The sequence below is a fragment of the Thalassophryne amazonica genome, chromosome 3 (assembly GCF_902500255.1).
Source record: "Thalassophryne amazonica chromosome 3, fThaAma1.1, whole genome shotgun sequence".
Lineage (NCBI taxonomy): Eukaryota > Metazoa > Chordata > Actinopteri > Batrachoidiformes > Batrachoididae > Thalassophryne > Thalassophryne amazonica.
The window spans coordinates 55,281,899-55,309,218 of NC_047105.1; the positions used below are offsets into that span (position 1 = coordinate 55,281,899).

Here is a 27,320-nt window from a genome sequence, read left to right on the forward strand (position 1 = left end):
CTTCATCTGAAGATAGAAGATGTGTGTCAAACAGCAGCTCCTTTCTCTTTAAAGTGAAAGTACAGAAACATGGAATTTTATGATACACCACATCAGTCCCTGGGGTGTTTTTTTGGCTTCAACTTTTAAGATCTGTTTGTAAGACACCTGGTGACCTACATTAATGTGATGAAACAATGTATAATATGACCTCTTTAAATTTTCTGGTACATGGTCACTCTGTAGTTGTGACTTTGTTCAAATGTATCCAATGATGTCATTGCATATGATGGGTTGTCGGCTTCCCGTCTTCATAAGAGCAGTGAATCGATAAAAATCAGAGTCTGGTTCATGTAAACCCGTGTGGGACTGGTGGAAGAAAGGCTTCAGCGCCTGTAGTCCCACCGGGCAGGACATGCGTTTGGAGGCTTCTGCAGACTGGCTGACCTTCGTAGACTCTGCTGACTTTGGCCTAGACAATCCTGTCAGCCTCCTGCGCATGTTGACCAAAAGGTCTTTGGCATGTCGCCGGCCCACAACTGGTTTTAATTCTGCTGGCTCAGGGCACTCAGGAAGGTCCATCCAATTTTTTATCAAATCTGCAAAGCTGTTGTCACCCAGAACCAGGGGCTGCCTGTTCCTGCTGCGGCTCAACAGCAGTGTTGTCCAGTCCTGTGGCTCACTGGCCTCAAACGAAGTCCAGCACTCCAGGCAGGCATCTGAGGTGGATTTGGGTCTGATCCGTCCGGAAGGACCTCTGTTTGTACGAAGACAGGCAGAAGAAGAGACTCGCACGTTCCTGGTCCTCCTCAGCACCACGCCATCATCCTGCCAAGACGCCTCAGAGTAACCCGAGTCAAAGTCCAAAGTCTTGTCACCACTTGGGGAAGCCTGCGGCAGCCGTTGCTGCTGCTCATCCTCTTCCTCCAGGGTGCTAGCAAGGCAGCAGGCGGAGTCGTAGGTGCTGGAGTCACTGACCCCAGACAGACGAGACAACCGATCCTTCTGCGCCTTCTGTTTGCACATTCGCGTTACGGAGAAGGAGCGAACACACGGTTCACTCAGTGGCCTCAGCCGGCCGATCTGCTTCAGATCCTGCAAGGACCTCATCATGTACTGCATCTGCTCCCGAAGACAAACTGAAGAATCTCCTAGACACAGCTGGACCACAAGAAAGACACAAAGATTTAGAAACACACCCAATTTCATCTAAAAATCAACTAAACAGCAGGATTTAGAAACACACCCAATTTCAACTAAAAATCAACTAAACAGCAGGATTTCTACGTTTTCCACAAGACAAGTCAAAGTAGAGTCGTGGCTGCCTTCCAAAACATCCCTTCATGTCCTGACTGGTCTCGCCGAGGCTTCACCGTGTTATTTCCAGAAATGGGCCAATAACATTTTTCCCAGCAGACATCACTCTGCTCTGTGGCCACATAACCAGTCAAGCATTTCTGACGAACAGCAGCTTCATGTGCAGAAAAAACCCTCCGCACCCTGACAACAGGATGCACATTTTACACAGGGAAAGCGTGTGCGCTTCCTAAAGCGAGAGGGGAAGTTTGGACAAAGTAGGGCTGAAACACAGAGGCGTGCAGAGGGTCGTATCCTCTCTGAAAAGCCACTAAACCACAGGATGTTGTGGGACTGGTATCAATTATCAGAGCTCAAGCAACTTCTGAGAGGTGCACAATGAATAATCAGATTCACTATGAGTCACGCTATGATCCACATTAGTGGAATCCGCTTGATATTTTGTAAGGGGAATTTTTTGGTTTTTTGTTTTTTCCAGTGTGTTGGTTCAAACTCTGGTACCCTGCCAGAGTTCCTGCAGCAGTAACAGCAGCACAATGGCATGATGTTATCACAGCTGTAGGTGCTGAACCATTTGCCCCCTGGGGAGGGGGGGGACACTTATCTGGCACACAGAAACATCTTCAGTGGGACTCTGTGGATAGAGTGAACTATTCAAAATGGCTTGTTCTCTTTGAATTGTTTCACGCAACAGAAGGAGAAGTGATTCAGCCACTTGTGTACATTTAACAAATTTAAAAAAAAAAATCTTCTCCTCCCCCCGCCAAAAAATAATTATAATAAATAAAAAAACTGGGGAAAAAAATGAATTAAATAATATGGTAGTGCTGAAAAATTTAAGACACCCTAGAATTGTGATAAAATTCTATTTTAAAAAAAGCAAAAATGCAAATTAATGAAAAAAAGCCTTAATTTGTTTGATACAGTCTCACCCCTTCCTTCTTTCTTTGTCAACACAATCAAATTCTGAGAAAATTATATATATATATATATATATATATATATATATATATATATATATATATATATATATATATATATATATATATATATATATATATATATATATATATATATATAAGATTAAGTTGCAAACCAATTTCATAAAAATCGAATAACATGACTACAAAGTTAAATATAAACTGACTGTTGTAAATTACATAAGATCACCAAAAACAGCTTAGTTTTATCACCTCATATATCGTGTTTTAAACATGAAAAGTGGCCAGACATTTTACATATTTGCTTATTTTTAACTATTAGATATTTAGCAGCTTTGGGTTTTTTTTAATTATTATTTTTTTATGTGCACATTAGCTAAAATAGCAAGTTGTTACATTAAATATTTGTTAAAAAGGAAAGAAATTCATTCAAGTTGCACAAAATATTTCTTAAAGTAAAACTTTGCACAATATTTCTTCGAGGTTCTTGATAATCATCATGTCCAAGTGGGAACAAAGTTTACAGACACCCATAACAGAAAATAAAATTTAAAAATTACCATTTTTGTGACTGGATGCAGAGATTTTCACAATCCGGTTAATGTCTCCTGAAAACAAAAAAACAGTAAGATATTTACGTTAGATTCATGCCGAATGTTAAAGTTGTCCATAAAGTGTGTGGGGAAAAAGGTTAAACATTCTCACCTTTACATTGGACCACAAAAAGTCACTCAGAGGAGACAGAATCTGAACTACACGAAATCTGTCAGCGGAATATAACCACCTCCAGCTTTTCTTTCCAGCCAATCAGAGCAGAGCCTCGCTGATTTCAACCAATAGCGAGTCGCCTGAAACCAGATCCAGCGCTCAGTTATATCACGCTGCACTGAACACGTTCTAAATGAGCTGCACTTTTATTGGAGTACTCGGTTATTCTCCAAAAAAAAATAATAATTGTTTTGATTAAACAATTATTTGATATGAAAGATTTACGATAATATTGGTACATTAATGCACAAAACTCCACGTTTGTTAAAGTTGTCTTCTGAGCTGCAGCGCTTTTACTCAATGTCGCCACCTGGTGGTTGTCTCGTACCTGAGCACGAGCACTGACTGCGTGCTTTCCTTTGTGAGAGAGCACACAGCACATGCTTTTGAAATGCAAACATCCTGCTGTGAAGACGTCGTTTCATTTGCAGATGGGCATCTCACTTAACATCTGATACAACTTTGTGTTTTTTTGAAGCCAAATCGTGCCAGATTGGACACAGCTGTCACAAATTTAGCTGATAAAGAGCAGAGCGCCCTGTAAAAAGTGTAAAAACACTGGTGCATGGACCTGGTCTAGAGGTGGGCGGATCGATCCTAATATTGATAATATTGATACCAACGTTGGTATTGATATTGAACGATCCTCTGTAAAAAGATTGATACTCAAGCTTTTTTTCTCTCCCACACGCACTGACTGCTGCACATGCAGATTCATCAAAGTCTACTCTCTGTCTGTAAGAGCAGCGCTGTGCTGTCACACACAACACAGAGCAGTGCACCCTTTATTGTGGTTTGTCAGCCCTCTACCTCAGGAGATTTTAAGTTGTGTTGAGTGATTTTTTTTTTAAACAAAAATGTTGATTGTGATAAAGTATTTTGTTGTTACGTACAATGTTTGGCGAAATTCTATCCTAGGTCTTTTGGATCCTTTGGATCTATGAAGCTTAAATATGAAAAAGTATCGGTATCAGTATTGATATCGGCGATACTGAGCCTGTATTTACTTGGTATCGGATCAATACCAAAATTCCCGGTATCACCCACCTCTAACCTGGACTGGACAATGTGTTGGTCAGTGTTTTTTTTTTTTTTTTTTTTTTTTTTAGCAAAAAGCAGTATTGGAGACATAAAAATTCCTTTAAAAAACCTATAAAATGGAGAATAAGGAATTGTCATCCACAACATGGAAGTAATCGTTGTCCCAGAATATGAAAGTAATCTCAATCACCCTTTTCAACATAGACAAAAAATGGAAACACAAAAAAGTGCTAAATATTTCAGGCACATATCTTGTTGATTCTATTTTTTTAAGTTAATCTCTAAAATATCTAATATTTATGACTAAATATAAATGTTGTATATCACCAGTTATATGAGGGTAGGTTGAAAAGTTCTAAGGCTCACCAAGAAGGAGAAATGCCATTTCAATAAAACTTGGCATGCATTAAGTTCAACTCTTCTGATGACTAACTGTGTTATTTTCTTCCAGCTTGTGAGGTAGTTTGTGGTTCATAGCCAAGTTTGAAAGTTCGTGGTAGAGGGAAATGGCAAAAATGGACAAAATCTGGCATCGCGGTGTGATTAAGTACCTGCATAAGAAGGGGTTAAAGCCCAAGGACATTCATGCAGATATGGTTGCTACATTAGGGGATGAAGCTCCCTCCATATCTACAGTGCAGAAGTGGGCAGCTGAATTTAAGAGGGGCAGAGACAGCCTTGAAGACGACCCAAGGTCTGGGCGACCTGCAACAGCCACAACCCAGAAAAACATTGACCTTGTTCATGAAATGGTGATGGATGACAGACGATTGATGATTAATCAGATAGCAGATGCTGTGGGATTATCCCATGAGAGAATTGAACACATTCTGCATGAAGAACTTGGAATGTCAAAGGTGTCAGCTCGGTGGATGCCACGTCTTCTGACGCCTGATCAGAAACGTACCAGGCTAGTCATGTCGAAGGCAAACTTGGCACAATTTGAAGAGGATAACGTTTTCTTACCCAGGATGAGTGTTGGGTTCACCACTTTGAAGCAGAGACAAAAAAACAATCAATGCAGTGGAAACACCCAAGGTCACCACCTCCAAAGAAGGCCAAGTTCGTTTCGTCTGCGGGGAAGGTCATGGTTTCAGTTTTCTGGGATGCCAAGGGCATTGTGTTCGTGGACTATCTTGAAAAGGGACAAACCATAAATGGACAGTACTATTCTAACCTACTGAGACAGTTACGCGAGGCTATCAAAAAGAAGCGACCAGGAAAGCTGACGAAAGGGGTGCTGTTCCATCAAGACAATGCCCCAGCTCACAAGTCAACAGTGGCCATGGCCACTATCTACGAGTGTGGATTCGAACTGGTAGATCACCCACCATACTCCCCTGACTTGGCACCCTCAGACTTTCATCTGTTCCCAAACCTGAAAAAAAACTTGGCTGGGAAGCACTATCGGAGCAATGATGAGGTGATGGCTGCCGTTGAGGACTATTTTGACTCGCAAGATGAAAGCTTCTATGCCAAGGGAATCGAAGCACTCAAGCACCGCTGGAAGAAGTGTGTTGAGTTACAGGGAGACTATGTAGAAAAATAACCCTGAATTTGTTCAGTTCGACAACTGCATCATAGTCAGCCTTAGAACTTTTCAGCCTACCCTTGTAGAGTGGCACAGAGAAGAATTCTCATATGAGAAAACTTCAAATCTATGCTCAAATCTCCCATGTGCCTTCTGGCAAAGATAATCAAACTTTTTTCTCATCAGAAAGTTTTGGTCGTGACATTCCTGTCTCCGGGTCCTCGGCCTTTGAGATCAAGAGATGCCAGTGAAGAACTCGTGGAGTGGCCAGGCCCAGGAAATTTTGATGGTTCCCAACCGAAGGGGTAGTTTGGCAAGTTGTGCACATTTATGGCACCTACAACAGCACTTTTTAAACTCTACCCACTGAGACTATTAGAATGACACCCATTAAGCCAAGTTATACCATTGTTTGACTCACCAGATCAGAAAGTTGTCTCATGTTTCTGTAAAATCCACTAAAACTTTCAATATTTTGGGTATATGTTTGGCCATAAAATGTTCCAAAGTTCTTCAAATACCTTGATTTTTATCACTGAAGGTCTCTTACGTCAAATAAATCCATATAATGAAGTTTGGTTGGAATTCAGGTTGCATACTTCAAGAAATGAAAGAAAAACTGTAAGTTGCATTTTATTTTATTTTTTGCGGTTTTTGGCAAGCAAGAGGTTAATTTGACATATTGTACACTGAAGCTGCAACTACAATATCATTTTTTAGAAACTGGACATCCTCACAGTCAACATGATACCAATTTCAAATACCTCCAGTTGGGGTATCTCCTTAATTAGAGACATTTTTCAGCCTCGGCCACTGCACTAAGAGGTGTTTGTTGATGCCTATATCTTTGCAGGAGAATGAAGATCTGAGTCTTTCAGGTGCTGGTGGTGCCTGTCTTGCTGTATGGTTGTGAGATTTGGAAACTAACTAGTGACCAAAGGCGACGACTAAATGTCTTTGGTACAAGGTGTCTTTGAATGATCTTTGGGTATCATGGAATGAATGTATCAAACAAGCGGTTACAAAGAAAGACGGGGATGATGAGCATCAACTGCATTGTGAGGGAGCATCAGCTCCGACATTTTGGCCATGTGGCCTGTTTCTCTGTGCCCGATCCAGCATACAGGTGCCTGAGTGTTGATAACCCCAGTAGCTGGAGAAGGCCAAGGGGATGCTCAGTTTTCACCTGTGGCAGATGAATTGTTATTTTAGAGACCGATTTGTCTGCCTGGGTGGTTGCCATCCAGGACCCAAGGCAGTTCCATGGTGTTGTGGATGTGGTAAGTGCAGTACCAGTGCATGCTCCCAAACTTGATATGACATGGTGTCTGTCACTCAACCATGAAGCTGTCCGTGGCTGGTGATTCAACAGACAAATGTACAGTAGTGTTCAGAATAATAGTAGTGCTGTGTGACTAAATAGATTAATCCAGGTTTTGAGTATATTTCTTATTGTTACATGGGAAACAAGGTACCAGTAGATTCAGTAGATGCTCACAAATCCAACAAGACCAAGCATTCATGATATGCACACTGTTAAGGCTATGAAATTGGGCTATTAGTAAAAAAAAAAAAGTAGAAAAGGGGGTGTTCACAATAATAGTAGCATCTGCTGTTGACGCTACAAACTCAAAAGTGTTATGTTCAAACTGCTTTTTTAGCAATCCTGTGAATCACTAAACTAGTATTTAGTTGTATAACCACAGTGTTTCATGATTTCTTCACATCTGCGAGGCATTAATTTTGTTGGTTTGGAACCAAGATTTTGCTCATTTACTAGTGTGCTTGGGGTCATTGTCTTGTTGAAACACCCATTTCAAGGGCATGTCCTCTTCAGCATAAGGCAACATGACCTCTTCAAGTATTTTGACATATCCAAACTGATCCATGATACCTGGTATGCAATATATAGGCCCAACACCATAGTAGGAGAAACATGCCCATATCATGATGCTTGCACCACCATGCTTCACTGTCTTCACTGTGAACTGTGGCTTGAATTCAGAGTTTGTGGGTCGTCTCACAAACTGTCTGCGGCCCTTGGACCAAAAAAGAACAATTTTACTCTCATCAGTCCACAAAATATTCCTCCATTTCTCTTTAGGCCAGTTGATGTGTTCTTTGGCAAATTGTAACCTCTTCTGCACGTCTTTTATTTAACAGAGGGACTTTGCGGGGGATTCTTGCAAATAAATTAGCTTCACACAGGCATCTTCTAACTGTCACAGCACTCTGTTTTTTTGTTTTTTTTTGTCCATTTTAAAGCATTGGAGATCATTGTAGATGAACAGCCTATAATTTTTTGCACCTGCGTATAGGTTTTCCCCTCTCCAATCAACTTTTTAATCAAACTACGCTGTTCTTCTGAACCTCCCATTTTCCTCAGGCTTTCAAAGAGAAAAGCATGTTCAACAGGTGCTGGCTTCATCCTTACATAGGGGACACCTGATTCACACCTGTTTGTTCCACAAAATTGACAAACTCACTGACTGAATGCCACACTACTATTATTGTGAACACCCCCTTTTCTACTTTTTTATTAATAGCCCAATTTTATAGTCTTAAGAGTGTGCATATCATGAATGCTTGGTCTTGTTGGATTTGTGAGAATCTACTGAATCTACTGGTACCTTGTTTCCCATGTAACAATAAGAAATATACTCAAAACCTGGATTGATCTTTTTAGTCACATAGCACTACTACAGTATTATTCTGAACACTATTGTATATGTTTATTTATGTTGTTGTGTGCTGGGCAAACATTTCCACATCATACCTGCTACAGACAGGAGGTGTACGTGTAATAATACCTGTGTTACAGTGGTGACATCCCGTTCAGTTGTGTTTCTGGGTGCTGCACCGAGCCTCTGACATACGCGCAATTTCACATACATGTTATTACATAACATTTCCTTCGCTCTCCCTGGCTGGGGTCCAGGGGAGGTGGACAAATGTGGCACAACAACATGTCAACAGGCTTTGCTGTGACCGATCGATCTCAAAGCTCAATCAACCGCGATCAGATCGTTTCAGATGCTGTTTTGATGCCGTCAGAATATGTAAATTGCAGTCAGATGGTAGGCAGGTCGGACAGGTGTCCCATCTCAACAGCACTTAGAGGGTTTTGAACATGTGCATCACACTCGGGGCACCGACCGATTTTGACCAAATGTGTCGACTTCCGCAGATGGCTGTCAGAATATTTTGGAACTGAAATCCGACACTTATCAGATGTGCGCCAATTCATAATTCTGACACCAATCTGCGTGATCTCGGCTATGTGTGATGGGGTAAAAGTGTTGGGGATCACCCAAGTACACCTTTATGCTAAATATGAAATAAATTGGTCAACTGGGTCTTGAGATATCGCGCTAAGAAGGGTGGCGATGACAGTATCTTGAATATCTCACTGTGACCTTGAAATTTACCTCAAGGTCACTGTAAATGACTGGTGTCGGGGGATTACCCAAGTACACCGTTATGCTAAATATGTATGAAATTGGTCAACTGGGTCTTGAGAAATGGAGCTTACAGGCAAAAATGGACAGACAGACGGACATGCTGATTGCTATATCCCCCGTTTCATACCGGGGGAGGGGATAAAAAGTGAGTAAAGCTCAAAGTCCTTGTGATAGCTTTTATTGCCATACATGGAAATTCATTGGGAACACCTCACATTCTATTCGCAATGAAGACATGAAGAAAAATTTATCAACTTTGTTATTACTTGACCACAGTTTCAGAGAACTGCTTCATATCTGTGTTGCATTGAGTTGACCAACTTCTGGCACCTGTGTACAGGTATTCTAGCCCAGGATGATTGGACTACATTCTACATTTCCTCTACATTTCTTGGTTTTGCTTCAGAAACAACATTTTTGATGTCACTCCACAAGTTTTCTATTGGATTAAGGTCCCGGGATTGGGCTGGCCACTCCATAATGTTCATCTTGTTTGTCTGGAACCAAGATGCTGCTTGATTGCTGTTGTATTTGTGGTCGTCATCTTGTTGAAACACCCATTTCCGACACCATAGCTTAAGAAACACACCTGATGCTTGCTCCACCATGCTTCACTGTCTTCACAGTGTACTGTGGCTTGAATTCAGATTTTAGGGGTCATCAGAGAAACTGTCTGTGGCCCCTAGAACCAAAAAGAACAATCTTGCTTTCATCAGTCCACAAAATGTTGCACCATTTCTCTTTAGGCCAGCCAATGTGTTGTTTGGCAAACTGTAACCTCTTCAGCATGTCATTTTTTTCAACAATGGGACTTTGTGGGGGGCTTCTTACCAATAGCTTGGCTTCACATCGGAGTCTTCTCATTGTTACAGTACTCACAGATAACTTTAAACCTTCTTTGATCACCCTGAAGCTGATCATTGGCTGAATATTTGTGATTCTGGCTATTCTTCAATCTATTTCAATGGTCTTACGTTTGCTTCCACCTCTTTCTACTTTTGTTGCCATTTTAAAGCATTTCAGATCATTTTCTGCACTTCTTTGTATGTTTCCCCCCGTCCAATCAACTTTTTAAACAAAATACACTGTTCTTATGAACAATGTCTGGAATAACCCATTTTACTGAGCTTTTCCAAAAGAAATTCACAACAACCAGCATGTGCAACATTTGCTGTCTTCATCTTTAAATAAGGGCCACCTGTAACGAGGCTCCTCTCTGAGCGTGGCGCTAATTTCAAGATGTTCAAAATTTAGCAACAACAGCGTGGCGCAGTTTGTGTTCGAGTTACTGCAACGGCTTAGAGGCATTTGCGTGGTGCTTACGAGTCTGCAAAAAGTCCATTATCCGTGCGCCTGGCACCTTCGCAGGACCTGAGAGGCTATTTTTGGAGCCGCTCCTCCTCTTGCGCGCACAATTGCACCTGCTCTGTGCGCTGGACTCTATATATTTTGTAGTGGATTAATCATTTTCTGCCAAACCTTGGATGTTGAAAACACTTCTAATCACTTCTGGCATTTTCCTCTCTTTCCTGCTCCATGTGGGATGTATTTTGAGCAGCTTAAGGTAATTATTTTTAATGTTTTTTTATAGCTTGATAAAACAGTTCCTTGCTATAAAAGTATGTATGTTGATGTCTGTTGTGTGTAAAAGTATGTTGATTTAATATCTTGTTAATGGATCACTGCGTGTGCGCACTGAGGCAAGACCTGAGAGGCTATTTTTGGAGCCGCTCCTCCTCTTGCGCACCAAATTCCACCTGCTCTGTGCGCTGGACTCTATATAAAATAATTATTTTGTAGCGGATTAATCATTTTCTATCAAACCTTGGATGCCGAAAAATACCTGTAATCACTTCTGGAATTAATGTATCACATGAGCTCCGCTGTGTGTGCGCACTGGCGCACTGAGGCAGTAGTGACTCCTCATCACGCTTCAAACGAGCATTTGGGCAGAACGCCAGCTCACAAAAGAGTGATATTTCAGTCAATATTGGACGAACACAAAATTAAAATTTGGGTGACTGCGTGAAAGTGGATGTGTGTTTAAAGCCATGGAAGATAATAACTCCAGTGGAGCAACTAAGAGCTGTGCAGCAACACAGGTGGAGAGCGCGCAAAAGAGCGATTTTGAAGACACAACACAAAGTTAAAAGTTGTATCATGGTGACTTGTAAGCTGCGGAAGAAATAAAGAAATATATATATATTGAAAATGATCCACAGGTGTATATAATAAAACGGCCACCTCATTCTATATGCAGAACGGCACCGCGCGCAAAAGAGCGCTTTTGCAGAAATAAACAGACGAACACAAAGTTAAAGTGAAATCACGTTGTAAAAATGATTGTGCTTAAAGCCAGGGAAAAAATAAAGCCAGCAAGCCACGGATGGAACGGAAGCCAGAAAGAGCAGAGAGGCGGCTGTCCATGAAAGGACAACAGCAGCGCGCGCGCAAAAGAGCGATTTTGCAGAAATAAACGGACAAAGTTTTGTGTGTTTAAAGCCGCAAAAAAAAAAAAAAAAAAAAAAAAAGCCAGAGAGCCGCGGAGCCAGCGAGGAGCACAGAGGCCGCTCTCCAGGAACCCGTGGTTCGGGTCTAGCTGGTCTGGTGCATTACAGGTGGACTGCAGCCTGGCGCACAGCGCACAACTGCGAACTGTGATGGAGTGTCTATTTTTGGACTGTGTTAAAAAAAAAAAAAAAAGAGACATCTTTAAATGCTGCTGTGAATCTGTGAATTGAAAACCCACACTTTAAAGGGACCAGGTGTGGGAGGGCTGGAGGTTTGGACCAAACTCATGCCTAAACGTGCGTCAACATGGCGTTACCATGGTGCTATCGTGGCACTACGTGGCTTAGTGTGGCTGATGCGAGCCATTCGAGGCTGTAATGGCAGGTCGGTCGTGGCTCACTAGAGGCTGCTACGCAGCACATGCGTGGTACAGAGAGGCACATAGTGGCACCTTCATAGTGGATACGTGTTAAGATGAAAACGTGGGTCATTCTTCAAATAATCACCCCACACCCATGCGTGGCTCCTTCTTCAGCCTTCATTATTCGGTGGGACCGAGGCTTAACTGAAGATAATGCCTCTAAGAGCCACTCTGAGCCACTATAATGCCACAATAGCTCACGAAAAAAACAAAAACAAAAAAAAACAGGGTGCATGGCTCCTTCTTCACTCAGTGGGACTGAGTGAAGCCTACCGGTAATATTCCGTTTCTTCACTTTCTGTCAAGTCATAACAAATTTGATTAATTTTTCATGTTTTGATTTAGAATAGAATGTGCAGTGTTCCCAATGCATTTGTATGTATGGAAATGAAAAGGTATTATAAGGATTTTGAGCTTTTTACTCACTTCAATCAGCTTGGGACTCTGACAAGGCCGGTCACATCTCCTCCTCTCTCCTCTATCTCTGCTCCAACCTTCAAAGTCCCTACTTCACCAGGCTGTGAATTCTTCAAACTATATTGGATAATCATGGAATTGATCAGCTGGTCTCTGAATGCTATTGACACCATTTTTTCTACAAGAAGATCAGGGCCAGGGGACCCTGCATGCCCGGATGGAACTTACCCTGCGGGCTATGTTCTATGCCTGGGAGACTTGGTGGGTCGCATGCTTTCTGCCTTTCTCTGTGGAGGACGTCAAGGATTTATTCATATTTGGATACATAGTAGGAAGGCTGGTACTTATTGGCTTATGTACTGCCCTGACCTACCGGAAGATTGGCAAGATGGCTGCCGCCAAAATCACAACCCCTTGCTTTTCCATCATGATTAATGAGTTGGGCAAGGCGATGCATTCTCAGACTGCATTAACCCTTGAACTCAGACACAAATTGGATAACATCTCGGAGCAAATGCATGTCTTGCAGGGGAAACTGAAGATTTCAGAGGCCGGGGAATTTTTCATAATTGGGTTTTGGTTTGTTCATTTTGAAACACACTGTTGTTATTTTGAACACAACTCTACATAGTCTATCTGCAGATTACTGCAGATATCAGCAACCATTCTTTAGTTATGTTCACAGCTGTTCATGTAACCACACGCAGCAATAACATGATTCAATGTCTTATACATTTTAAACGTTGACGTTCCCTTTTAGATCTCTGATGGAGTAGAACAACATACAGCATGCATTTTCTTTTCACATATCACACTGAAGAATGAAGGCTCATGTGACGCAACTTTTATTTTCATTGAACAAGTGAAGGAGTTTTATGCACCTTGATATTAATGAACAATTACATGTGTTGTGTGCAACAAATGGAGGTTTATGTGAGCTCAGGTGCAGTAGAAATAGCCCTAACTGACACTATGAAGACAGCATGTCTCTAAAGAACAAGTGTAAACAGATATCAAGGCACAAACATACGTAAAAAGACCTGGAATGAAACAAACTGTACAGAACAACTCATGAAAGGAGCAGACAGAAATACTTAAAATATTGTTGATATCTTAAAAGTGACACATAACTTTTTTTTTTTTACTTTTTTTATTTGAGAGACATTACTTAAGGAATGTTATTCAGTTTGTGGGAGATACAGGCTAATCTATGGGCAGTCATGCAGAACAATGCACTATAATACAAGTGTGAATATTGATTGTGTAAACACTGTACAAAAGCATTTTCCCTTCGTCCAATTTCATTCTCCATGCCTGTGTGTTTTCTTCTAAAAAATAAGCTCTGCCCAGTCAAGTTTCATAGAATACCATTAGTAAACTTAAATTAATGAGAATTTTTTTTAATATCTAGTATATATAAAAGTCATTGTACTATGCCTTCTCATTAATGGAAACCTATATTAAAAATCAAATTGAACTCTGAATACAAAAAAAATTTAAATAATAATAATAATTAGAAAAAGAAGAAGAAATCAAATAAAATCAGCAGTTCTCAAACTGCTCCCTGAAGCCCCATTAATGATGAAAACTATGCATGACTGGAAAACAGATTCATAATGTGAAGCATTTTACTCTTACAAAAATAATTTTCCACTTATGCTCGCCATTTTATTGAATTAACTTTACAAAACACAGGCAGGTCACTCTGATTGTTGGTGAATCTTTTGGAGGATAATTTGGAGGCTCTTTTCACTGGCGATCAGCATGAATAGTTTGAGAAACCCCGATCATTTCGGAAAAGTATAACCAAACAATAACAATGAGATGTTAGACAGAGAATGTGATGTTTGCACATCAGTGATTGTTGGATTTCTTTCAGGTTCCCCCTGCAGGAATCAAGTCCGTTATGGTTTTCATTATGAAAAGCAGTAATCATCACATCACTGTTGCAGTCTCTCATGTAGTCTGTGTGCGTCTCGCAGTGTCCTGCATGAAAATTAAGACACATCTCAAACACAACATAAATACAGAGAAAATAGCTATTGTTTCACGGCTTTAATGGACCCAGCCTTGGCTTGTTTTTCATCTTACATAGATACCAGTGATTTTACATTTTATTTACCAAGGCAAAAAAGTAATATATAAAAGGACTTCTTTTGATGCTTGCCATACTTAACACCACACCACACAATGCTTACTCATACTCGTTTGTAATGTGAATTTTATCTAATCTTATATATATATATACACACACACAACCCCAATTCCAATGAAGTTGGGGCATTGTGTAAAATGTAAATAAAAACAGAATACAATGATTTGCAAATCCTCTTCAACCTATATTCAATTGAATACACAACAAAGACAAGATATTTAATGTTCAAACTGATAAACTTTGTTGTTTTTGTGCAAATATTTGCTCATTTTTAAATGATGCCTGCAACACATTTCAAAAAAGTTGGGACAGGGCAACAAAAGACTGGAAAAGTTGATGAATGCTCAAAGAACACCTAATTGGAAACAGGTGAGTGTCATGATTGGCTACAAAAAGGAGCAACCCCAAAAGGCTCAGCCATTCACAAGCAAAGATGGGGCGAAGATCACCACTTTGTGTACAACTGCGTGAAAAAATAGTCCAACAGTTTAAGAACAATGTTTTTCAATGTTCAATTGCAAGGAATTCCATCATCTACAGTCCATAATATAATCAGAAGATTCAGAGAATCTGGAGAACTTTCTACACGTACACGACAAGGCTGAAAACCAACAATAAATGCCCGTAACCGTCGTTCCCTCAGACGACACTGCATTAAAAACCGACATCATTGTGTAAAGGATCTTACTGCGTGGGCTCAGGAACACTTCAGAAAATCACTGTCAGTTAACACAGTTCGTCGCTACATCTACAAGTGCAAGTTAAAACTCTACCATGCAAAGCGAATGCCATACATCAACAACATCCAGAAACGCAGCCGCCTTCTCTGGGCCCGAGCTCATTTGAAATGGACAGACATAAAGTGGAAAACTGTGCTGTGGCCTGATAAGTCCACATTTCAAATTGTTTAAGGAAATCATGGACATTGTGCCCTCCTTGACAAAAGAGGAAAAAGACCATTCAGATTCTTACCTGCGCAGAGTTCAAAAGCCAGCATCTGTGATGGTATGAGGGTGTGTTAGTGCCCATATGGCATGGGCACCTTAAACATCTGTGATGGCACCAACAATGCTGAAAGGTACATCCAGGTTTTGGAGCAACACATGCTGCCCTGCTTATTTCAGCAAGACAATGCCAAGCCACTTTCTGCACGTTTTTCAACAGCGTGGCTTCATAGTAAAAGAGTGCGGGTACTAAACCAGTATGCCTGCAGTCCAGATCTGTCGCCCATTAAAAATGTGTGGTGCATTATAAAGAGCAAAATACGACAACTGAGACCCCGGACTGTTGAGCAACTGAAGTCGTACATCAAGCAAGAATGGGCAAGAATTCCACCTACAAAGCTTCAACAATTAGTGTCCTCAGTTCCCAAACACTTACTGATTGTTGTTAGAAGGAAAAGTCATGTAACACAGTGGTAAACATACCACTGTCCCAGCTTTTTGGAATGTGTTGCAGGTATCCATTTCAAAATTAGCAAATATTTGCACAAAAAACAATAAAGTTTATCAGTTGGAACATTAAATATAACGTCGAAAGGAGTCAGTTGAGGTGGCTCTGGCATCTTTTCCAGATGCCCCCTGGACGCCTCTCTGGAGAGGTGTTCCGGGCACGTCCCATTGGGAGGAGGCCCCGGGGAAGACCCAGGACACGCTGGAGGGACTACATCTCTCGGCTGGCTTGGGAACTCTTTGGGGTTCCCCCGAAGGAGCTGGGGGAGGTGTGTGTGGATCGGGAGGTCTGGGCGGCTTTGCTTGAGCTGCTGCCCCCGCGACCCGACTCCGGATAAAGCGGAAGAAAATGGATGGATGGATGGACATTAAATATATTCTTTGTGGTGTATTCAATTGAAAATAGGTTGAAGAGGATTTGCAAATCATTGTATTCTGTTTTTATTTACATTTTACACAACGTCCCAACTTCATTGGAATTGGGGTTATACACACACACACACACACACATACACATATATATATATATATATGTGTGTGTGTGTGTGTGTGTGTGTGTGTGTGTGTGTTTGTGTGTGTGTGCGCAGACTGACCACACAAAAGGAAAGTGTAAAATCACATAGTTAAAACTTTTGTGAGATTATAGAAAACCACTGGGTAATGTCAACCTGATTTCATGCCAAGTTTGTGATTGCATTATTAATTAATTTAATTACTATTAATTTTTGATACCGGCATGAAATATAGTTGATCTGTGTGATACCATCACAAAATTTGGAGTGACGTGGGTGCAGGGGGGCATGGTTATGGTTCAGGTTAAAATTTGTCAGTGATGGCTGATCGCATCACAAAAATGTAACATTTTGTGACAGTATCAAACTGGGCTGGAATCTTTATGTTAAAAGTGCAACTGTGTGTGTGCATGCATGATTTTTTTTTTTAGTAAGTACAATGTAAGTGCATAATATTAAAAACACAGAAATAACAAAAGGAAGTGAAAACACTTATTTCCATTGCGGTCAATTTAAAAGTCAAATGACAAAATAGAAGTAAAAATTTAATAAAATAAAAATATTAATAATGACAATAATAATAGTGTGTATATGATAATAAGAATCTAAAACATTTATAAATAGATTAACACAGTAAAGTAACATAAAAAATTACGTAATTAACAGGAAAAAAGGGTTGAGTTCTTCTAAGGTTCTAAAAACATTCTGGACTCGCACGCCATTCCAACTCATTATAGAAACTTTGCACAATTTATTACCAACGTCAGCTACGTATTTTACAAACACTAGCCAATTTACATGTTAGTGTATGTATACATGTGTGTGTGTGAATGTATGTATGTATATGTGTGTGTGTATGTATGTATGTATATGTGTGTGTGAGCTCAATCTAAACCTCAACTGACCCAATTGTGTGTGTGTGTGTGTGTGTGTGTATGTATACGAGGTCTGTGAGAAAAGTATCGGACCTTTTTATTTTTTTCAAAAACCATATGGATTTGAATCACGTGTGATTGCATCAGCCAAGCTTGAACCTTCGTGCGCATGCGTGAGTTTTTTCACGCCTCTCGGTTGCGTCATTCACCTGTGAGCAGGCTTTGTGTGAGCACTGGTCCACCCCTCTCGTCGGATTTTTATTTACTGCCGCTTTAAGGACGGCGCACAACTGCTGGAATGTGCCGAAAAAGTGCTGATGTCCACGTCTCCTGCCTTTTTGTGAAAGTCAGACGAGGTCCTGGATCAACAAAGCCTTCACGTTGGAAATGATCTGGTTGTTTCAGCGGGGTCTGAGCATGTCGATCGGCGCTGGGAGCGCGCTGCGCTCTCAGCAGTTGTGGGCCATCCTTAAAGCGGCAGTAACACTCCTTAATCTGTATAATCCCCATAAAATCGTCCCTGAAAGCCATATTAATTTTCCGAACGGTGTCCACCTGGAGGTCTCTCACAGTTTCTGGAAAAAAACTGATGCAGCAAAGCTCCAAATCGTTCAGACATTTATTTGCAATAAAAATCCGACGAGAGGGGTGGACCAGTGCTCACACAAAGCCTGCTCACAGGCGAATGACGCAACCGACAGGCGTGAAGGCATGCGCACGAAGGTTCAAGTTTGGATGATGCAATCACACGTGATTCAAATCCATATGGTTTTTGAAAAAAATAAAAAGGTCCTATACTTTTCTCACAGACCTTGTGTATATATATATATATATATATATATATATATGTGTGTGTGTGTGTGTGTGTGTGTGTGTATATATATACACACACACTTGGGTCAGTGAAGACAGTAAACTAAATTGTAACCCTATCAAGTAAATGTGAATTACTTTGACAAACAGCTATCCTAGCCAGACTATGTTGTAGCTAGAGTCCCTTGATTGAGAGAGTAACGTCAACACAGAACATGGTGTCATTTTGGTTCCAACTGCGCTGAACAACTGAATGAACCTTTTATGTTTTCAACATTTTTTGAATCATTTAACAACATACAGCAACACATCCAGGTACAGGTACTATCAAAATAAATGTAAAAATAGTTAAGCTGTCAAATTTACAATTCATGATGACTTATTTAATTAATTTTAAAGCCTGATTTACACAGCTGCAGCTCTGTAACTCCATGTCATTTAATGACGTACGTGACAGTTTTAAAGTTCTCTGTTGCTGGATTATGCTTTAGTATGGATTAATTTGACCCTCAACACGCTTTTCTTTCTACAATCACCTCCTTTAATTCAAAGGTAAGCTGTACAATTTCCTCTTTTTCAGACTCTGTGCTGTAAAGTTGCAGACTTTTCTGATCCATTTGTAATCAGCGTGCGCACTCCAAAAACTATTACAATATGATGGCAAACGAAGGAGTAAAAGCAGAAAAGTGTCAACTCACAGCCTTTTGTGGTGTCTGATTTAACAGATGCACGTCAGGCTGCAGGTCCGAATCTGAACACGGTGTGAAAAAAATAAATGGTCATCCATTTAATCATGGAAATGACTCCGGTCCCACATGCAAGGGGTTTTTAATGGAAATACATTGCAATCGGAGAGGACATTTTAGCTGATGTGTGCAAAAAAATCTGTGATACAAAATCAGTTATATACAGTGTTTATCACATGGAAAACAATACAAAAACACTGGGACATTTTTGTCCGGTGACTGCAAATATCCAGTTATATAATGATGGTTTAGGTGAGTTTTACTGTACATGGGACTGAACAATAAATTTACCTCACAAAACTTTGACGATGACGTCAGCTTCCATCCCACACAGCTGACTTTATTTTCCCAAATTTTTCTGCTCTTCCGATGCAAAGGAAATCTGTATATCTTGAAGCCCTTGCTGTGTCTATTTGCGCCTCCAAATGCACAACAACCCGGTATTTTCAGCGGATAAATAAATAAAATAACTGGATTTATATGCAGACAGATTAATAGCGAATGCTATTTTGAACCTAAGATGGCACGGCAAGTCACGTGACCCTTTTTTTTTTTGACTCGTCATGTCGTTACTCTCTCAAGCAAAGGATGCTAGCTAGCTAGCATGCCATATCAGTCTACCATATAGCATCAAATGCCATATTAGGTAGCCATGTAAACTTATCTAACTTTTTAAAAGTTTGCCCTACTTATGTATAAACTATTCTGAAAACATACTTCCAAAGTTTGCAATCAGACAAGACAAGACAAGAATGGACAGCACAAAAATACTTCCTTCACTTGTAACTTATCTCTGATTAAGATCTGTGCTGGCTAGTTAGATGAGCGCACTCAGAACAATGGCTCTCCACATACACTTGAAACACCTTACAAACAATTTATCAGTTTTATTAATTGTGAAAACGTGTAATAAATGAGCTCATGTAAATAGCCCTTCACGGATACTGCTGTATTTTGAGCAACAGGATTGTTTTTGTCATTAAAATTATAAAACTATCCACAATTGGGATTGTGTTTACTTGACTGACTGCAGTATATAAACCATGCACCATAATGCTAGTCCTCCACAAATAATGTACCAAATAATCTTAAAATTAGTTTGATAAAGTTTGATCATTTTGATGACTTAACATTTCCACCACCCCTTGTTGTCACTCTAGCGTACCTTCAGAAAAGACCACAGTCTTTCAGGTTGTTTTTAATAATGACGTCAGTGACAGCGTCAAAGACAAACTGCACGTTCTTGGTGTCAGTGGCACAGGTAAAGTGTGTGTAGATCTCCTTGGTGTCCTTTTTCTTGTTCAGGTCCTCAAACTTGGTCTGGATGTAGCTGGCTGCTTCATCGAACTTGTTGGCTCCTGAGAAGCAATATCATGGATAGACTAGGACAAGTTCTTATTTAGAAACCTTATTGTGGTTCAGTGGTGGATGTTCTGAAGCGGCATGTACCTGTGTACTCTGGGAAGCAGATGGTGAGAGGGCTGCGGCTGATCTTCTCCTCAAACAGATCCTTCTTGTTGAGGAACAGGATGATGGAGGTCTCGGTAAACCACTTGTTGTTGCAGATGGAGTCAAACAGCTTCATGCTCTCGTGCATCCGGTTCTGGACAGAAGCATATTTGATTATGGCTGTGGACAACACAGCAGACCTGCCACCAGGGGGCGGTGATGTCTCATCATTGAAATGTAAGAAATCACTCCTGCAGAGGACAGCAGGCCTGTCCAAAGTACTTCTTTGAAATTCAAAAGTGCTTCAAGAAACTGGGGTCAAATGGTTCAATTCACTTGAAAATTTACTGAGTTTGATTTTTATGACATAATAATGTTCTGTTGGTTTGCACTGCAAGTGGATCATTTAAGTCCATTGAGCCAATTTTACCACCTGAGTAAATCAAAATAATGGGAGACAGTCACCTTGTGATTACGTCTAATGTAAGTTCCACATTCTCAAAGAGCCACATTAAACTTTCACCATTCATGCAGATGAAGATGGAGATGTTTTTACTTCAAACTTACCATTTCCTCATCCTCAGCCAGAACCAGGTCGTAAGCACTGAGTGCAACACAAAAAATAATGGCTGTGACTCCTTCGAAACAGTGGATCCACTTCTTCCTCTCGGAGCGCTGACCTCCCACATCAAACATTCTGAAGGGCAAATGAAGCAAAGAAGGATGTGAGTGTGTGCACGCGCTGTCAGAGCAGAGAATCGAGCACACTATAGGAAGAAAATGGGACAAGGAAGCAGACAGTCAGGATGCCCTTCAATCCCTGGATGTGCATGAATTTTTCAAGAGCTTTGAGAACAAAAATAGTGAAGAAATGTCAACGTATCAGTCAGAGATCACCGTTCTGTCAGACCACCATCACTTCCAGCAAACACTAATCTTTTTAATGGATTAACAGACATCATTGACGGGATCTCTACTGTTTTACTTGTTACTTATTTAGGATTAAGAATGGAGTCTGAACGATTTATCAGTTGGCCAATAATGTTGACGATGATTTAATATCAATATGCACCAGTCACCAACATATCGGTATCAGCATTGTTCTGGCCAATATGAAAACTTTGTTTTACAGAATGATTGAATGCCAAAAAAAAACAAACGAAAAAAAAAACCTTAAGCTTTTGAAAATGGTGCCATTACGTAGTGTGTCCAGCAGAGGGTGTGCTGACAATATTGTTTCCAGTGGGACCCCATCACCCCTTGGTCACATTAGCTACAAGAGACCAGCTACCATGAAGTATTAATGAGAATGGCCATTTACAGCAACAAGAGAAAAGGTGTGGCCAAAATACAATGAGGCAAATAAGCATTTGATCCACTGCCGATTTTGCAAGTTTTCCCACCTACAAAGAATTGAGGGTCTGTCATTTTTATCATAGGTACACTTCAACTGTGAGAGAGAGAATCTACAAAGAAAAAGAAAAAAAAATCAGAAAATCACATTGTAGGATTTTTTAAAATAATTAATTTGCACTTTATTGCATGAAATAAGTATTTGAACACTTAAGCCCCTTTCACACCGGTGCCAATGCAGAGTTGCTTACTGCGCAATGTACAGTTGTGTATTGCTGACTACATTGAGTTAACCAACTCTATGCCGTTTAAGCAGCTCTATGCCCAGTTTTTGCTCCCTACGCAGCAGTATGCTGAGGGCTACACGAGGTGGATGCAAAAAATTTAATTTGTCAGTGTAGAGCACTTGATGCAGAAAGTACAGTTTTTAACCAAGTCTATACAACACTCCACTACTGTATGTAATCTACACAACACTGCGCACTATACACCAAGCCTCCGCAATTCTACTCAACCCAACGCCAGGGCGAAAAATCCTTTCATCAGTACATACATGGATTGATAGATTTTTATTCATCCCACTCGACTTTGCTGGCAGTGAAGCTTCAAAACCATGGAATAAGATGTGAGCCAAGCTTCCACATTCAGAGGACATGTCCACGTCTACTCCTCATGGACAGATCTCCAGTGGGAGGACATGTCCACAGTCCACTTTTCACGGCGGATCATGCGCAACCGCCACATGCAGTTGGTGTCCTTTGCTTTGCTTTTCGCCTCCTCCAGTTCTCTCACAATTGCAGCAAGTTAAGTGAAGTCCATTAACTCCTGCTCATGGACAAATCGCCAGCAGGAGGACATTTTCATGTCCAGGTAAACTCCTCACGGATGGATGGCCAGCAAGGGGACATCTTCTATGTACAATTCACATGCATGGAACGGGCGCGTGGTTGCCAGTGGCCGCTCTAGGTACTTTCACCTTCTAAGTTCTCTCACGATTGTTGCACTTTAATAAAGTCCATTAACTCCTGGAAATAATGTCTTCTGACTTTTTCCAATGTATCAAATCCATTGCGTCAGTCTGTATGGAACCAACTCTCGCTCCCAAAACGCACAAGGTTTTCTCTCTCTCTCCCTCTCTCTCTCGCTCTCTCTCCTGCGTGCAACGTGAGTGCCGTTCATGTACCATTTTGAGAACGGAGCGCATTTCCATACTGTCAATAAAAGTAGGCAGGAGTGGATAGAAACTATAGCAGCGAGGGCTACATACATGGCAACCTGAAAGCAAGACTAGGAACGCAACCACACGTAAACACACACCAGCCTACACAGGGACTAGAGCTGAAACAACTAATCGAGTTAAGCGATAAAATCGATTATTAAAATAGTTGTCAACTAATTTAGTCATCGATTAGTAGCTAAATAACTTTGTTTTACCGCAAATGTTTGTTTCTTCCACATAATCAACCGAGCTTTGCTTTGATCTTGAACCAATGAAGGAGTGCTTCGAACTGCTGCTTCGTTGGTTTCATTTGTTTATTTCGCTTTATCTTAATTTTTCTCCACTAAAACCCTAAAGAGCATATGTCTGTGAGGAATATTTACCTTTTTATGTTAAACTGACCTGTTATGGTCTTCTGAAATAGTTGACAGATGTATTTTATGCAAATGCTGATGCTAACGCATTAGCATGTCTATGGTGTTTTCAATGTTAAAGTTAGCATTAAGCTGCCGGCATTTCAGCATGTTTGTGCATTTGTTTTCTGTATAATAATTAATGGCTCAGCGTTTGCTGTCGTAAAAGAGTCAAATGTATTACAAATTATAATATTTTAAAATTTATTTTTATTTATATATTAATAATAATAACAACAATAATAATAAGTAATAATAACTATAATGCTACAATACAATTATAGAGAAAAAGACATGAGTCTGTCATTGTGAAATGACCACAATAGTTTACAAGTTATACAGAGAATGTTGCACATATAATGAGTCAGGCTACAGTTTTGATTTAGGTTTTCTGGTTAACTGGTGATGCTAATTGCTCATTTGCAGCAACAAAATACCTCTTTTTTCACCATATATTTTATAACATTTATATGTTTCAATGTTGTTTTATGGCAACTCAGCACTTTGATAACGCAATGTCATTTGAAATAATTGTTTTGTTCTTATTATAAACTGTTTAATTCTTAATTGTTTTATATTTCAACAGCCAAGGAACATTGACGATTTGTTGATTTTCAAGTATTTTAAGTTTTCAAATAATGTTCTGTTGTTAAATAAAGTGATGGAGAGAAAAATTGTTTCCCTGGCACATTTTTAAAAAAAAATTCCCCGCTAATCTGATTAATCATGTCGAAACCCCATCAGATTTATCGATGATCCAAATAATCGTTTGTTGCAGCCCTACCAGGGACTACGCCAAAAGCTGCGCAATTTTCCAGCGTACTCCATATGGATCACAATGCAACTGTATGCAAGCCCAGTATGAAAGGGGCTTAACCAACCAGGAAGAATTCTGGTTCTCACAGACCTGTTATTTTCTTTAAGAAGCCCTCTTATTCTGCACTTTTTACCTGTATTAACTGCACCTGTTTGAACTTGTTACCTGTATAAAAGACACCTGTTCACAACTCAATCAATCACACTCCAACCTGTCCACCATATCCCAGAACAAAGAGCTGTCTAAGGGCACCAGGTACAAAATTGTAGACCTGCACGAGGCTGGAATGGACTACACGACAACAGGCAAGCAGCTTGGTGAGAAGACAACTGTTGGTGAAATTATTAGAAATGGAAGAAACACAAGATGACTGTCAATCTTTCTCGGTCTGGGATCTCACCTTGTGGGTTAAGGATGATTCAGAGAAAGCCCAGAATTACATGGGACCTGGTCAATGACCTGAAGAGAGCTGGGAACCACAGTCACAAAGACTACATTATTGAGCACACTACGCCATCATGGTTTAAAATCCTGCAGGGCACACAAGGTCCCCCTGCTCATGCCAGCACATGTCCAGGCCTGTTTGGAAGGTTTGCCAGTGACCATTTGGCTGATCCAGAGGAGGGGGTGCTTTTCGGCAAAGGGGACAGGATGACTGCACTGTATTGAAGGGAGGATGGATGGGGTTATGTATCCTGAGATTTTGGCAAACAACCTCCTTCCTTCAGTAAAAGCATTGAAGATGGGTCATGGCTGGGTCTTCAGCATGACAATGACCCCAAGCACACAGCCAGAACAACTACAGAGTGGCTCGTAAGAAGCATTTCACAGTCCTGGAGTGGCCTGGCCAGTCTCTGGTCCTGAACTAATAGAAAATCTTTGGAGGAAGCTGAAACTCAAACCTGTAGCTCTGGAGATGATCTGTATGGAGGAGTGGACCAAAATCCTGATGCAGTGTGAGAAAACTTGATCAAGAACTACAGGAAAGATCTGACCTCTGTAATTGCCAACAAAGGTTTCTGTATCAAATATTAAGGTCTGTTTTTCTGTTGTATCAAATACTTATTTTCATGCCATAAAATGCAAATTAATTATTTAAAAATCACACAATGTGATTTCTGAATTTTGTTTTTAGATATTCTGTCTCACAATTGAGGTGTACAGTGGGGTAAAAAAGTTAATACAGGTAACAGGTGGAGGACAGAAGACCTTCTTAAAGAAGAAGTTACAGGTCTGTGAGAGCCAGAAATCTTGCTTGTTTGTGGGTGATCAAATACTTATTTCCACCATAATTTACAAATAATTTTTTAAGAATCCTACAATGTGATTTCCTGGATTTTTTTTTTCTCATTTTGTCTCTAACAGTTGAAGTGTACCTATGATGAAAATTACAGACCTCTCTCATCTTTCTAAGTAGGAGAACTTGCACAATCAGGGACTGACTAAATACTTTTTTACCCCACTGTACCTACGATAAATTATAGACCTCTCCATTCTTTGTAGGTGGGAAAATTTCCAAAAGCGACAATGAATCAAATACGTATTTGCCTCACTGTAGGTACACTGGCTGGTTGTTGGTTATATTTACAGTTATTTATAATAAGGTTCATGTTTAAACTAGAAAACATCAAACCTCAATTATATTTCTTTGCCATAAAGGTTTGATAATGAAACTTTAGGAACATTTCCATTCTTAATATACAGTAAAACTCACATATAATGGATTCAGGTGGACCAGTGAATTTTGTCCGTTATAATCAAAATCTGTTATATGTATAAAATGGAGAAAATCCGTTATACGTATAAAACAATCATCAATCTCCAAACCAATGATACGGTATGTACAATTTCCTCCATTTCCACACGTCACATTAACGTGTTGGTTTACATAATGAATGACTGAACCAATCAGTGTTTAGCAGAGGCACTTTTACCCAGAATCCTTTGCGATCTGCCTGTCTGTTACAAAACCTCAGAATTAGTGCATTATTCAACATTAAAAGATATATATGAGGCTCCTCTGGTTGCTGCAGAGGTTGACTGGCATTGTCCATAATGTCCAGCAGTTGCCCGTGTTCTCTTCTCTGCCAGCATCACCAGAGTATCCAGGTTCATGCCAACCACTGAGCCAGCCCGCCTGATCAGTTTGTCCAGCCAGGATGTGTCCTTCTTGAATGTGCTGCTCCCCAGCACACCACATTGTAAAAGAGGACGTTGGTTACTACGGACTGGTAGAACATCCACAGGTGTTTCCTGCAGACGTTACGGACTGCAACCTCCGCAGAAAGTACAGCCTGCTCTGTCCCTGTGAAGTTGTTCATATTTGTGGACTTTCTGCCAAATGTATTTGATCCATGATCGAAATGTAATCATCGGGCACACTGCTAAAACTATTAAATATGATGGGAGAGGAAGGTGTGAAAACGTAAAAGTGACAAATTAAAGTCCTCTGTTTTCTCTGATTTAGCAGGTGCACATGTTCGCAGTCACACCAGAGGAGCTCTGATCTAAAGCGGTTTGGTTCGTCACACCCAGGGATATGCATGAAACTTAACACCATATTACAGTGCAGGCACAAAGCAGCATTTTGTTAATAATCACTGGCCTTGAATTACACTCTGCCTCATTTAGGTGCTGGGTCTAAATTCTAATTCAAATTTTATTCATTTGTATAGCGCCAACTCACGATAAAATAGCCTCAAGGTGCTTCACACAACACAACACAGAAGAAAACAGAACAAAATGAATTCAACGATTAAAAACATAATAAAAGCAAAAGCATAAAAAAGGTACAAGAATAAAAACACATAACACAATATACTAGTGGTAAAACAAGGAGAACAAATGAGTCTTTAGTCTGGATTTAAAAGTCTCCACAATATCCGACTGTCGTATATGCACTGGGAGATCAGTTCACAGCGCAGGTGCACAACAAGAAAAAGCTCCGTGACCAGCAGACTTTTTATTCACCAGAGAACACAGAGAAGCCCTGCACCCTGCGACACGGGGCCCAAGCTAGTACAAAGCCGGGTCTAAGCACAGTTTGAAAAAAAAAAAGGCCGGTCTTTTAATCAAGGAAATACGGTACCCATTTTCTTCGAATTGGTGAGTGCCAGTGCATCGTGAGTGA

The 27,320-nt window shown here is 40.4% G+C and overlaps 2 protein-coding genes across 2 annotated transcripts; both read right to left on the reverse strand.

Annotated features, from left to right (window-relative positions):
• LOC117506760 (PAK4-inhibitor inka2-like) lies at positions 1-3,051 on the reverse strand. Its single transcript, XM_034166347.1, has 3 exons — positions 2,943-3,051; positions 2,798-2,845; positions 1-1,140 (listed from the first exon to the last, which is right to left on the reverse strand). The coding sequence occupies exons 2-3, from the start codon at positions 2,798-2,800 to the stop codon at positions 238-240; spliced, it is 906 nt and encodes a 301-aa protein (XP_034022238.1). The 5' UTR covers positions 2,801-2,845; positions 2,943-3,051; the 3' UTR covers positions 1-237.
• Positions 3,052-13,216: 10,165 nt separating this feature from the next.
• Positions 13,217-21,099, reverse strand: LOC117506761 (guanine nucleotide-binding protein G(i) subunit alpha-2-like). Its single transcript, XM_034166348.1, has 4 exons — positions 20,956-21,099; positions 20,389-20,542; positions 20,105-20,297; positions 13,217-14,373 (listed from the first exon to the last, which is right to left on the reverse strand). Exons 1-3 carry the CDS (start codon positions 21,082-21,084, stop codon positions 20,107-20,109), a joined length of 474 nt encoding a protein of 157 aa, XP_034022239.1. The 5' UTR covers positions 21,085-21,099; the 3' UTR covers positions 13,217-14,373; positions 20,105-20,106.
• Positions 21,100-27,320: the final 6,221 nt, after the last annotated feature.